Below are 14,785 nucleotides of genomic sequence, written 5' to 3'. Positions count from 1 at the left end.
AATTAGGTTCCCCTGACTCACTGCAGTTGGTGTGCTTTCGGTTTTTCTTACAGTTTTTAATTTATCCCCCTAAGCTGTCAAAGCATTTGTTTCTTGAAAGAAATATTAATGTTTAGAAACCCCGGGACGCTTATAAAACCTACAATTGTTTTCTTTTTGGGTAGGGTGGACCACCCAGGAGGAGCAATCAGGTAGCCTAGTTAATTATTTCACTTTGTTGAAATTTCATTTTTTTATTCCCATTGACAATTTTAAAACTACAGTGACCGACTATTACACATGGCAGCAGTTTTTGGCAGAATTGCCATTGTAAGTCTGTGCACTGTAGGCTACAAAGTGTATAAATCAGGAGTAATGCAAGCTCTCTTGTTGACTGAATCCATGCTGGGGGGATTCTTGAGTTCTAGTCATCATTAAGATTATTAGGTCAGGTCAGTCAGTGCATCCTGGCTTGCTATGGCACATCAATACCTGTGGGTGGCCAGGTACTTTCGACATTGAGTTGTGCTATAAGCCCTATTAGTTGATGCAAACTCTGGTGTGGGCACTGCGAGACTCATTACATTAGCTTGCTACTTGTACGGTGGGTTCTTGCTACACTGTGTGTCCTCAGTTTTGAACTGGGCTGGTACCGACTTCCAGAATTCCAGCTGACTTTTAATGGTTACCACTGAGTTTCTTTATACCGGAAAACTCTGGAATAAACATTGTAGGGTTCCGGCACTGGAAACCGGGACAACTATTTAAAATATTTAGGAGACCAGTTATACAGCTAATCAAGAAATTAGAGCACGTAAGCAATGGATACTGTGGCCAGAAGGAATGCTGCAGGCTACTGCTGCTGCCCAGGAACTGAGTTTCTGTCTGCCTTCCAGGCAGATGAAGTGCATTGGGTGGGAGGCGCAGACTTACGGCCTTGGCAAAGACGCCCATGAGCTCGGGGAACTGGTGAGTCAGCATGGCCAGCATGGCTGTGAAGGAGCAGAGCCCCGCTGTGAAGAGGATGAAGAAGGGCAGCTCCTTCTTGGGGTACACTGACACCTCGTGAAAAGCTGCCACAAAGGAAGAAAGAGAGCTGCTTTTAAGTTACCCTTGATGTAATTTAGAATTTGGCTTTTGTCATGTAAATAGTTTAAGATTTTTTTACTCTTTATTCTATGTCCCATACAGTATACCACTTCATGCTACAAAAACATTTTTTCAATTCAGAAGATATGCAAATAATTCATACTTATTCATAATTAATTAATTAATTAATATATTTTTGCATCACTAAGAAAAAATATAGCCAATACATACCCAGATTGCAGAAACAACAATAAAAGCTACTGGAGTATAAATAACTCTCTTTAGATATAACAGACAATTTTAGAATTTTCTTCACCGATGTGAAGAAAAGCACTATGAAGACATTCAGCTAGGGCTCAGTCACATGGAAATTAAACCTTGAAAAACACTTTTGTAATAGCAGCTGTTAAAGTGGAGCCTATCTGATGTAACCCAGATGAAGGTTTAGAACCTTCAGCTTTAGCAGTAAAGCACAATTAAGATCATGGCATAGTTAATATTATGTTTGTAAGTGAGTGATGCTGTAACATACTGTAGTGCCATGGCTGTCTGTTAAAAAGTGAAGGTATGTTACAGATTTTATTAGGATACGGTGGAAGTAAGGGTTTGGAGATTAAGGCTTGAAAGAACAGAGAGCTGGTACCCTTGACAGAGGAGAAGAGCTGTACTGAGCCACTGGAATCTCTGTAGGTTACCTGTTAACCGGTTTGTTCTTTGATAAAGCCTTGAATTTGGTGTCTTAAATGCATGTAACCTTGCAGCTTTCTAAAACTGGTGGAATCCAGTATTATAATGATTGCACCATGAAAGATGTTCCTTGTAAGAGACATTTAAAATGTATTTCAGTATAAATAGTATAATTTATAGAATATATATTTTATGTATATTCTTTCATATGTGTAGAGTGTTTCAAAATCAGCTAAGCCTGGAAGATTAAAAAAGATTTGTCTTTCCACACAACTATAAGAGTAGTGATAACATGTTTACCAATCTGAGCTCATCCCATTAACAAACTGTAATAGAAGAACACTGCTCATCTTAAGCACACAGTAGGACTATTAACATTTGCCTACACATATCAGTTAAAATCTGAAGCCTTTCATTGAACCAGTCATTCCATAGATTTTTTTGACGTTGCAGTAACTGGCAAGTGTTGCAAAAGAAACCAGAACTGGCAGTGTTTGTGTTTGACAGCCTCATTGTACAGTACATCACACCATGTTAGCTAATGTCTACAGATTGTTGAGGAATTTGTTGTTAATGTCTTTTAAAGACATTTTCCCAAGCTACATCATACTTATAAAATAGCATATTAGCCTTTGTAACTTAAATGTATTTTTTCTTGGAGATCCTGGCCCCTGTGTATTCTTCAGATGTGGGCCGTAGGTTGTGTCCCTGTATCTCATGACGTTGTGTCTGGTTTCTAGGCCTTTAACTTACAAGGCAGCAGCTCTCGATCTGCCGTCTCTGTGCAGCCAGGGTAGGGGTAAAAGAGGTGCCCTTTCTCCAGGGGGTAAGGAATCATCCGAAACGCTGGCAAGACAAGTTCACACAAGGATCAAAAGCTTAAAAATAATATTACACAGCAAATGAGAATCAAACAAAAGTGTAAATTACAAAAATTAATTAGCAATACTTTCTTATAGCAATACTATAGGCGTAGTATAGAGATGTGTTGCTATCGTTTCAAACTGCAGATGATGTGGCAGAGCTGCCAGGCATCTCAAGGCAGTGAATAATGTGCCACTCCTAAGTACTGGTAGATGGGTGTTTAATAACTATAGAGGTTATAGCCATAAAGGTCAGACACAACCATTAGGCCACTCTGAAATGGATGGGTATAGCACAGAAAATGCTGTGATTGGATACTTACTGCCCTCCCAGGTACAGTGCAGCAGGTTTAGAGCTCCTTCTACCCTCTTCCAGTGTTGTAGGTGAAAGAAGGCATAGGCCACTGCCTCGCTGTCTCCTCGCTTCAGAATATGCTCAGGTGGCAGGATCAGGCTTTTCATTTCTAATAAATACTGCAATGGAATAAAAGTCATGGTAATGTGCATGTATCATCTGCTGCACGTGAAAAAGGTTTGTCAAATATAGAGATTTTGATTTGACTGCAGTATTACAAGACAAATTTTATCCTGTATTTTTAGTTTTATAAATACCGTACAAACAAAATAACTGCAGCCAATAAAACAATCCCCAGAGCTGAGGTTTGAATAATGAGCCTCTTTACTCTCTTGAGAATAGTCTTGGAGTATGTTCTCACTGAGATGACCTGAACTCTAGTTAATGCTCAACACAGTAACCTCACCCCTCATCAGGTTGAGCAAAGCAAATTTAGTTCATCAAGGTACACTCCTGTTCCACACCCCCAAATTTGGTTGTCTAAATCTCCCGAGGGGGATCTGTGGGATACTGGAGTAGAAATACTGGTCACAGTCCAGCAAGACCACCAAAAAGTACAGGCAATGACAGCAGACCATGCCTCATGTATCCTCTCCCCCACCTGTCTAGCTGGCTGCTCTATGACATTTCTTTGAATTCCCCTTTTATGTTATAAAATTCAAAGATATCATGCTGCTACAAAAAGTGCACAAAGTATAAAGTTTAGGTTTAGAATTTAGAATATGAGAATTATCTGTAGTAGGAATGGAAGCTCAGGCTCTTTGTGGATCCTTTACATAGCTACAATTGCAACTCAACACCACCAAATAAAAAAGACACAAACACATTTTTAGCTTGGCCTCGTGCTTGTGCCTGTAGGACATGGATTAGTTCACCACAAGGACTGTGGTAAAATCACATAATTCCACTTGCTATTTTCCAGAGGGGGCGCACATTTTAAAGAATGGTCTCTTGACAAGCTACATCATTCTGCAACAAGGGAAGAACCAAGAAATCACAGGTCTGCAATCTTGTGAAAATCCTCTAAACAAAATGGAATACTCTCAAAAGGGAAAAAAAAGATCATCAGTAAAAATGAGTAATCTTTACTCTCTGGTCTTGCAGGCCTGAAAAAAGTGAGTTGAAGAGGCATCTACATTTGCCTGTGGAGAACGGGCTGTGGAAAGATCACAGCAAGACATGGGCAGCAATCCAGCTGATTTTTTTATCTGAAGGACTAGCATTATAGCAGCACATGGTTACTTGCTGGGTAGTAAAAAGAAACACAAATAGGTTTAAAAGGTGGGGAACAAATTCAATCATACAGAAATAAACTGCTGCATGAGTACTACATTTTGAAAAAAGACATCAAATGACAATCTTTTTCTCCCAACCTTTACCAAAACGAGCAAGGTCTCTGGCACTTGATCAGTGGAAATGAGTCTGCATTCGTTCCAGCACTGATCTTCCCCCCTTCCTCAGCTTTCTTGGAGTAGACAAGCAGTTCAGGGGAGGAAGGGTGCAGGTAAGGGTAGACCCTATGTGCTCTGTGCAGCGAACAGATAGGTTAATTGGGGTTGGCCATTGTCTGCCTACCCAGGGGGAGACGAGGCAGGTGGGAGCAGCAGGAGCACCTCTTCGTTAATCAAGAGAGCTAACTCCTTTACACACCATGAACACAGGTCCCAGAGGGTCACTTCCCAACTGCAGGAGGTCTCACTGAATTTGGGAGGATCTACGAGTCAGTGGCTGTGGTGGCCACAAATGGAAGGTTGTTTTTTTTTTAAATAAAAAGTTTGTTTTTTAAAGCTGTGGCCACAGCGATGGAAAAATTAGAAAAGCGGCCGCAAACCACTTCAAGGGCAAAAGAGAAAAGCGGGTCCCACTACAACATAGCAATGGAAAAACATATATACTGGAACTGGACCCAGTTATAGGTTACACACACAGCAATGCACTTACAGTAAATGGACATGAGTAAAACAGGGATTTTGATTGGGCTTCTTTATCGTAGATGTACTAAGATGAAACACTTAAGTGACACGTTTTCTGTTTTTAAGAGGAAACCAGGCTATGAACATCTGATCTCGTTTTTTGAGTGGACATGCACATTTCATTTCATAACTGGCAAAGAATATTGGAAACAACTGAAAATGGCTTTTCCTGTCAAATAAATCGCCAGGCAGTACTAAAACCTTAACGTGGGCGAAGGCAGAGCTGAGCTGGTTTATATGAGGTTCCAGACTGCTATGATTGCTTTAGTTTAAAGCTAGCAAGATACAGCAGGAGGCAGATTACTGTCATTGCTTTTGATGGGCTGAAAAGAGAGGACAACTCATTTTGACACTGGGTAAGAGAAAGAACAATAGCATAGCAGTTAGCATCTGTATATGAATGTAGCTGAAAAATGCAGCTGTTTAAAGCACAATTTTAGAGACATTATACATCTTGTTCATTTTGGGGGGGGTATAGTTTATCATTGTTGAATTACAAAGGAAAACATTTATCTAGCCTTGCAGTGTGATCGTGAATGACCCTGGGATGAATAAAACATTGTGCAATTCATCTGTACTGCACCCTGGGTGTTCTGTGCAAGCAGCTGTATACAATGTAGGGTGATGTTACCTGTTTCATGCAGATTACAGAGGAAAAACAAATGAGGTCTAGCTGTTTTCAGGTACCAAATGTTCATAATCTTTAAATTAGTATCAGGTTCTTACTGGCCCTTTTGCTGTTTGACCTTTGAGAAGCTATAAAATAACAGGCCGCCGATTAAACACCAGGGACTGGTCCATGAGCAATCAATATTAATGAAAAACTGACCAGCCCATTTGTAGCCATGAGAGACAGGCTGCACCCTCCTGCATCAAAGCCACTCTAATAGTTTCCAGTCCCCTTTACTTGCAGGGCGTGGAGAATGAGTCCGTTTTGCCAGTGGAACATGAAGTGGAAAAAAAAATTCCCCGACTTCATGACTCCGATTGGGGAATTACATTGTTTTATCAAATTGCTCAGATACAGCTGAATTAAGTGGAAATTAACATACAAAAACCCCCCAAAACACACGGAGGAGAAATGTTTCGCTTGGGGAGATTAAAGTAGTCACTGAGCATTAAGGTTCTGCAGACTGATCAGCCAGAAGTGCACCATGGGACAACAACCCCAAGGAGGGGCTGCAATTACTTAATCAGGTAAAAGTTTGGCAAGATATTTACTGTCTTGACTGAAGCATAGAGCAAAAGTTGTTTTTATGTCTGTTGTAATTTTGTGTTAGACACAAATTAATAATAGTAATGTAAAAATGTAAGCAGATGGATGAGTACGGATGGGTATTTTACTGAAAAAGATCGGGTAAAGTACCTTGCTCAAGGGTACTTACCCAGGATTTGAACCCAAAACTTTCCAATTTTGAGTCCAGAACCCTGACTTCTCCTCCATACTGTGGATGCAGAGATAAAGGGTCTCATTTACTGCACATCCATGAGTGACTTCCGAGGCCTTTCAAGAGGTTTAAAACCCCTTTAAACAAAGCCTTCAAGATGAAAAAGAAACCTGGGAAACATAACATTTTCATTTTCAATTCCTTTCCATTCATCCAGTCAGTGTATCAGTTTAATATTTAAGAGCACTATTAAAGTCAAAATCCTTATTAACTGGGATTTATATACTGTATATGTACTGAAGGTATAGAATTGCAGTGACAGTTTTTTTTGTTTTAAGTGGCAAATACAAAAACATCTCCATAAATTAGCAAATTAAGCAAGAACATTACCTAATCATTGGTTTAATGTGCAATAGGATTAATGTTTTCTTTACAATGTTTAAAGATTTCCATAGTTTGCTTTTATTGATGTGCTAATTCATACCCTTAAGTAGTACAGCAAAATTCTGTGGTTCACAGCTTTGGGATACACTGATCTGCTTATTCACTGTCAAACTTTTGCTCTGTTCACGGCTTGCTGTGACTACTGGAAAGTTGGGTGAAGTATAGTACAGATGTCATTTCTCCACCATAAGACCACCTAAGACAACAGCAAGCAGCAGTCTTTAAAGTCTCAAAAAACTTTATAACCACAAGTTTTTGTTTTGTTGTGATAAATTTAGTGACAGTGGCACAAAAAAGGAAGTTAACTGGTAATGTGCCTAGTTGATTTGTCTATTGTCCAGGAAATAGCCTTAAGTCTCTCCATCATCGCTATCATTAAAGGTAACAACATTTTAACTGCTGACTGTTAATTTCTTTCCAGGTTATATACCATTTATTTTCTTGTTTATCATTAACACTTGTTAGATTTACTTTCTTTAAGTATGTCAACAATTAATAAAATAGAAGAACACACTAAAGAAAACACAAACAATTCTTAAGTTAGGAAACCAAGCCACACCTTTTCCATATTTTCTGCCCTTTGCATTGTTATCAGTTCTTTGTTTTTGTATTTCTGATTACTTTTTGTTAGGTAACTCTGTAATCCTTTATGAAAAAAGTAATTTCTTTCAGAAAGTCTGTTTTAGCCCCCTTTGTCACCTGGGTTCTCTTTTTAGAAGTCATTTGTGCTGTAATAATACTGTGATACTAAGCATATCTTTAACTGATGATTTTGCTGAGGTAATCCCGAGTTACCAAGTAAGAGGGTACAAAACATTTCAAGTGAAATGGACCATGTGGTTTTCAGAGCATTCACAAGAAAGCCAAGAATCATACATTAAAAAAGAAGCTGTTTCTGCACCAGTGCACTACAGCTCGGCCATGGTACCACTTGTAAAAAGAGAACACTACAGCTGGGCCATGGTACCACTTGTAAAAAGAGAAGATGTTGGCGTGGAACAGTTCCTAACAGTTTCTTTTTAGGTGCATGCAATCTTCTTTTGTGCCACATTTTTGTTAAAAGTGAGGGATCATAAGGTTCCTTGCCAGTTAACACAGGGAGATGGTGATCCTGCCCTTGAGCGTCTTTTATTTTACGTGAACATCCCCTGTATTACAGACCTGGGATGTTTGTACTCCAGAGAGCAATATCTAAGAGGCTGTTTAAAAACATCAGATGAAGCTCTTGTTAATAAGCAGCCAGATGCAAACATGCAGGCCTGTACGTTTCCTGACAGATTCTTTCATGCTCAGCATCTGAAGCAAAAATGGCTCCTCTTCAAAACTGAAAAGGATGATTTTCTATTTCAAAGACTTTACAAGTGCAGTCATATACTGTATAAAATTGGAATCGAAACATCTGTTTTCCATCTTACATGATCTGAATGTGGCTCTGGTTACTGCCAAGACAGTTTTCCTCACGATTAATATTGTCCAAGGATTAATGCGGCCTGTTTCTGATCTTCTTCTAACTGCAGACTTCACTCAGACAGATCTAACAAGAACATCTGACAGCAGAAACAGCCATGGGGGTATATGGGACAAAATGGGCTCACAGTGGTGGAGTGTTAGATCAAGGCCAAGCAAGACAGACGAGTCACACTGAGAAACAGTATGACACACCATCTGTATATAGTCCCAGAGTCCCGTGGCATCAACGTGAAAACTTCGCAAAAGTTGTGAATAAGAGGAATCTGATTAGCCTGTCATGCCTTTTGATTTTAAAACAAGTTTAAGAGATCCTCAAGGAGGTTTATTTACAAACTGTATTCGACGAAGTTGCTGGCATTGTTTTTTTCTCTGTGGAAATGCCACTCATTTTGAAAAACTTTTGTCTCCTAGCTTTAGTCAGGACTCAAGCGCCACTCAGTTCACAAAAAGGATGCTCTCCATCCTCTTTCGAAACCTTACAGGCCCTGCCAAAGTGCTCATTAACTATTCCACAGCTGCTGGGGTAAAAATCGAAGACTGTATTTGGAAATCCTAAAACGTCTCATTCCTGTTTTAATAGTACTAGAACTGGGATGCAGGTTTTATTTGTTTTTATTTGGAGGGGGAGGATTAAAAGGACCAGGGTTTCCTGCAGTCCAGTGTTGCCAACACTAAAGCCTCCTCCATCCAGCAAATTAATTAGGATAATGGCAGCCACGAGATGCGTGCCTGCAGTCCACAGGGATGTTACACAGCTAGAAAGTATGAGCCCTGGAACAGGGAAATGCTGCCAGCACAGCAAGGTGGTGCTGTTTGTCAGAATTAAATACCTCAGTGGATCCTCTGACTCTCCAGGCGAATTAGTTCCAGGACATAAAACTGAATGGGAAAAGATTGTACTCTTTTTTTCTTGCTTAACAGTTCATTACCAAGCTACGGTATCTGAGCTACGGAGAGAAGTTATTTGGAGCACAGATTTTGTTTGTACACCTCAAGTACTGAACAGGTTAAGATAAAGTGGACTCCAAACCGAATACCGTCCTTGATACCACAACCAGTTCAAGCCAGCCAGACAGAACTGCAGCTGGGTCTTTCTGCAACAGTCGCCAGTTATTTCTGCTCTGCTGTTAATCACACACATCATTGTAAATCTTTCACTAAACAAAATCAAAAAAAGTGCTCACGGACTATATGGGAGAGAATGATTTCATGTTGCACAATGTTCTGCACAAAGCCACTAAAAGACGTGAGCTGGTGTACCAGCGGTACTTTTTCCTAAAGAATATTGGAAATACAGAGCTATACCATTTTTTCTGCTTTTAGATTGTTTTAACATGAAATGGTTTGTTTTTTTAATAAACAGTAATATGAAAGCCCTATATTTTCACTTTTCCACATTTTGTGAGTTGTTTCAACTAGATTAATTCCATTGGCACTGCAAACCACAGTCAAATTTATACCACAACAGAAATATGCAGAGAAGACAAAACTCAACATAACTCAGGAAAATGCTAATCAAATGCTCATTAGCTACAATGTTATGTATCCATGTCATGGATACTTTTGTGAAATGTTTAAAGTACCAAAAAAGCATTCCATGCCTTTTGGGAACAGGGGATTTATTTTGCATAAAAACAATGGGATGCATTAAAAAAAATCTACTACCACATGTATGTCCACCTTTTTATGCGAGCAGAATTTGTAATGCTACTTTATTTTTTCTTATAAAACAGTGACACCTACTGACGGTCTAAAATGTAAGAAGATGAAAGTGAGTCATCACAGAGGAAAAGTGTCATGGGGGACTGACTGTTATGTGAAAAGATTTTATTAATGACCTTTGAGAATTAGAAACATCACGTCAAAATTAGACTTGATGACACAAGTAGTAAAGAATACCACAGAACACCGAGAACATGCTGGCCTGATGCACCAAGCTGCTATTTGATACCACTGGTACAAAGGTTTGGAGAACGACAGGGCAATTCCCCTCTACTGGCAGGTCTTTGTTTTAACACTCTGTTCAACCTTGAAAATAGAGAAGAAAAGAGCTTGAAAACGGAGCAGATGTGTGCACACAGACAAGAACAAAGCAGCTGCTGCTGTAATAAAGTCTTATCCTGGGGTGAAAGGCAGACTTTGGGTTTCATGATGGGAAATCCAGCAGGTGCAATGCCGTGCGCTGCTGTTGCCACAGAGGTCTCCAACAAAGCACAGACACTCACCTTTGGCACGTGTGGGTTAAACTCCACAGCTCTGTGTATGGCTTCCACTGCGTTCATTTCTGCAGTACTAAGGCCCCTCCTGGAGGCTGCTTCTGGGGAAAATCTGGGAGAGGCAAGTGTAGTTTAGGCTAGAATTAGGGAAGGGCATAATTCTTATTCCAACTGCTAACACGTTTTGACATATTTTCAGGTTTTCAATGTGTTGACACTATGTTTGCAAACATATACAAAATATACAGCATACTACAATTTGTCAATTTGTACTACATACTTGTACAGATATAAGTGTGTTGCACTAAAATAATGTACTCATTTTCAGTAGTAAAGTTGATCACACTTTTGTGCATTGGTGACCAATCTCTTTTTTGGACTTACGATTGTGGCAGTTGATGTTTATTTTTTTTCCTCAGAATCAAACAAGCATCAGTGTTTATAACACAAAGACATGGGACAAATGTTTTGGATCCCTCTCTAACATCTTAAATGACTATATTGTATGTGAAATACCCTAATAATAAATTCTCCTATCTCAACAAAACAAGGAACACTATACGTTTGGAAACCATGCCCTAGATCAGTTTGTGTCATATGTTCAATTTATTTACACCATAAGTCCACAGCCTATTATGCAGGACTTTCAATAAAATTGTGTTTTCCGCATTGCTATACTAATGATGAATGGACATGCATACTAATATCATATCCTCAAATTAATGGAGATCTTCAACAAACATTAAAAGTTTTAACAGCAATTTCGGTTGAACAAGGTTTTTCAGAGTCTTCCCACACACAAAAAAATCAAGCACACAATTACATATTATTTTTTTTCTTGTTATTTGTTACTTCTTTTTTGAAGTGGTGGTGGTGAAAGAACACACAGCATATGGAGACAGCACTGTTTAAATCATTAGAAACTGGACTTCAAAAATGTGCAACAAAAACATGGTATAAAAGATCTGAAAACAAAGACAGAAACTGAAAAGTAAGCAATGATATTCACTTTTTATTTTTGTATTTACGTTTATAGATAATATATGTAATGGAAATGAGTGGGGACCACAAGTGGGAAAGTCCTGCAGTCTGAAGCTCTATGAGACAAATGTTCCCATGTCTGCTCATTTATGTGGATGGTACTCGTTTACTTGTTGATTATTTAGCTAATCAACAAAATGTCCAGGTTCTCTGTGTCTGTCTGATTGGCTGTGAGGACATCCATACTCACTTATCTGAAACTGCTCGTGCTTTGAGGAGTGCAGAAGTGTAGCATATAGTTGCAGACTTTGGCAAGCTGATATCTGAAATAAGGGAAAAAAAGTTTTAAGCAATCAAGTAAAACAAGGTACTACAGATATTCAAATTCACAGTTTAGAGTGACCTCCTGCACATTACTTCCCTGGCTAATTCTGAATCTTTGTTGGACTCAATCTCTCATTGTGATCTGCAACCCTGGTGTGTAGAACTGAACTCCCTCACTGGCTAAAGATAACATGGAAGTCTATTTCCCAAATAATCTAATAACTGAGAGGTCAGCTGGATTAAAGATACATTTCTAATTTATTTGTGTAGTGCAGCAATTGTCTTACAAAGAGTTCTCATGTTTCATGACCTTAATCTGCTCCTTTATGTCTCGTAATTGATTTAAGTAGGTTAATCGTGCAAAAATGCTTTTATTGGAAAATGAGGAGGCAGATAATGTCATGTTTATCTTCCTTTCAGTTATCTTAAGAATGACGGAGACTCAATTTTCAAATAAAATAAAGACTAAGTCCTTTAAGACCCATACTGCTTCCATGATTCATTTTTTACAGTAATGGAATGACTGTTTCCTCCTTACCATCATACTTTGCAAGAACAGCTTGCACATCAGCATAGGCTTGCATTTCTAGGAGTGCTTCCAGTAAATTTTCATGTATGTTTAACATTCCAAGGAGGGGGAATTCCTTCATTAACTGGAAGAAAGAAAAGAAAGTGTTTTAAATTGTTCAGAGCAAATCAGTACAAAAAGTCAGTTTTGAGTTTACTCAAATTCTAAACTTGCTGGAGACCATCCCAAAGCAGTTTACAAGAACTGACTCACATCTCTCATCATTTTTACGGCTTCCTTGATTCTTCCCAGTTTGCGAGCGCACATCGCCAACCTGCGCTTGATGTAAACCAAAACATTGGTATCCTTGCCAGCTGAAGAGAAAGGAATTCAACATCTTACACAGAACCAGTTACCTGTGGTATGCATATCATCCTGTGTTCTAAAAATAATGTATGCACCATTTATATAATAAGATTTATGCATGGTCTGGATTCATGCATGGTTTATTAAAAGCTCAAAGTCTCAGTATATTATTACCACGCATCAATCCAAATGTCACTTTCTTCTGGAAGCTTCTTTTCAATTTGCTAGTAATTATAGAGAAAGCATACTGTAACTCCATAGTGAGAATGTTCCAGAACTGTGGTATTTCTTTAATCTACCTGTACATCGTTAAGGACAGAGGACAGCTTCAAGGTCCTGCATTTTAAAATGAATGGACTGCTTTCACTTCTGCCATTCCTCTGAAAACAGGCCTGCCGCCAGGTGAAACAGTGTAGAACAGGCCAGCAATGGGGCCTAGTGCTGCTGTCCTTAGTGCTGAAAGGGCAGCCCGGTGATCCCAGCTCTTACCACTCTTCAGGGCCTGCTTGAATAGCCTCTCTGCCTCTGTGATAGTGGTTGCTTCCTCCTCGGCCAGTAGTACATAGGCTGTGGCACACCTGCAGGCCAGGCGAATATGGCAGAGGAGAGAAGACATACAAGATGCTGACTGGATCTATAACTTCAGTGTCAAACAGAAACCCAAGAAACACACAACCCTTGATTAAGGATTTGCCAAACAAATAATTGGTCACCATACTATTTCTTCATTCAGAATACATGGAGGTGCAAACTTGGTTCTGGGGAAGCCCTAGGGAAACGTAACCTGGTTTCATTGACTTGTATGTTTTCCATTTCTCTTACATCTCCTGTATTATTATAATAATCCAGTGTTTTATAGAAGTCAAATTACGTAGGAGTCTAAATCCAATTAATCTCTAAGATGTTCATTAAATTCACCACTTCTCTCCAGAGTTGTCTAGCCAAAATCAAAAGTAATATGCCATGTGGAACCTAATGACTTGTATACAGACTCTTTACCAGAGTGTGTACGTGCATAAGGCCCACACAAGACACAAAAATCATGTAGGAATTCCCATGTAGTAGATGGGAGAGTTCACAAACAATTCTGCACATTCTGCACTCCAGGTTTGCACAGCACTTCCAATTTATCGAAACCCTAGGTCAAGCTAGGAGTGCTGGCTATGACTGGGAATGGTGCACCTTTTTCTGTGTCTCTGGTGTTCCCCTGCATCTGTTTTATTTCTCATTTCTCACCTGCCTATAGGCTCATTACCTATTTAAAGAAGGAGAGTGGAGAGAGAGAGCATACTCACTCGTGGTTCAATTCGATGGCCTGGTACGCAGCTCTGATCCGGGCCTGAGGATTCCTCTCCCTCCAGGCTTTCTGCATCACTTTGAGAGCATTAACATTTCAGAAACCGCCGTGAAAACACATAAATAAAAGCCCTGGATCCTTTCTACAAGCTAACTTACTGCAGAGCAATAACAAGAGACTTAGGCTGAAAAGCCTGTGTGCTAAAATGTCATTCTTTTTTTTTTGCCACATTGTTTCAGATGCGTTTCTCTTATATCTTCCGCATTATTACAATAACCCAGTGTTTTATAAAAGTCAAATTAGCCAGGAGTGCGACTTCAGTTAATCTCTAAAATGTTCCTTCACACAGTTTTTCAACATAAAAGTATAAAGTAGTTTGGAAGAAACAATGTGTAGGAAGATGTGTAAAAGATTTTTACCACTTAAACATTGTTCTGTAGCAATGTAAACTTTTGGAGTTTCATTTCAAATACTGTATTATCAACTCTTTCTTTTTGTATATTCTCAAGGCTTCTTTGAATAACATTCAGTATACTTATTTAGCTGTAAATTTGGGGATTTATTCCCACTAGCCCATCTTTCAAACTGTTTTTATATCACTGAATGTTATTTATATGTCTGAATTCAAGCCAATTCAAGAGAATTACTTTAGTTGTTTGGAGGGTGGTGGTGGATGGGGGAGGCTAACACCAAAAACGTCTTTATACTGTAGATTTTTAAATTAAAATTATCCATTTTTCCCACTGCATATCTGTGCTTGTGACAATAAATGCACAGGACACTTGCTGGATCCTGATCCATTTTGTGCTGGGTGTTTTGGCTGCTAAGTAAAATGAGGCAGGAGC

General features: G+C 39.1%; 1 protein-coding gene across 1 annotated transcript in view; it reads right to left on the bottom strand.

The window, feature by feature from the left end:
• The window catches only part of LOC148830832 (suppressor of tumorigenicity 7 protein-like), a 35,006-nt gene that overhangs the window by 12,609 nt on the left and 7,612 nt on the right, over window positions 1–14,785 (bottom strand). The window contains exons 6-14 of the mRNA XM_088921871.1: window positions 13,939–14,017; window positions 13,133–13,221; window positions 12,551–12,651; window positions 12,308–12,422; window positions 11,696–11,768; window positions 10,474–10,576; window positions 2,942–3,092; window positions 2,509–2,601; window positions 913–1,052 (exon numbers count right to left, since the gene is read on the bottom strand). Coding sequence (XP_088777997.1) covers window positions 913–1,052; window positions 2,509–2,601; window positions 2,942–3,092; window positions 10,474–10,576; window positions 11,696–11,768; window positions 12,308–12,422; window positions 12,551–12,651; window positions 13,133–13,221; window positions 13,939–14,017 — 944 coding nt within the window. The remainder of the gene's footprint in view (window positions 1–912; window positions 1,053–2,508; window positions 2,602–2,941; window positions 3,093–10,473; window positions 10,577–11,695; window positions 11,769–12,307; window positions 12,423–12,550; window positions 12,652–13,132; window positions 13,222–13,938; window positions 14,018–14,785) is intronic.

This window comes from Atractosteus spatula, chromosome 7, assembly GCF_055471065.1.
Source record: "Atractosteus spatula isolate fAtrSpa1 chromosome 7, fAtrSpa1.hap1, whole genome shotgun sequence".
NCBI lineage: Eukaryota > Metazoa > Chordata > Actinopteri > Semionotiformes > Lepisosteidae > Atractosteus > Atractosteus spatula.
This window is presented reverse-complemented; position numbering and strand designations above follow the sequence as displayed.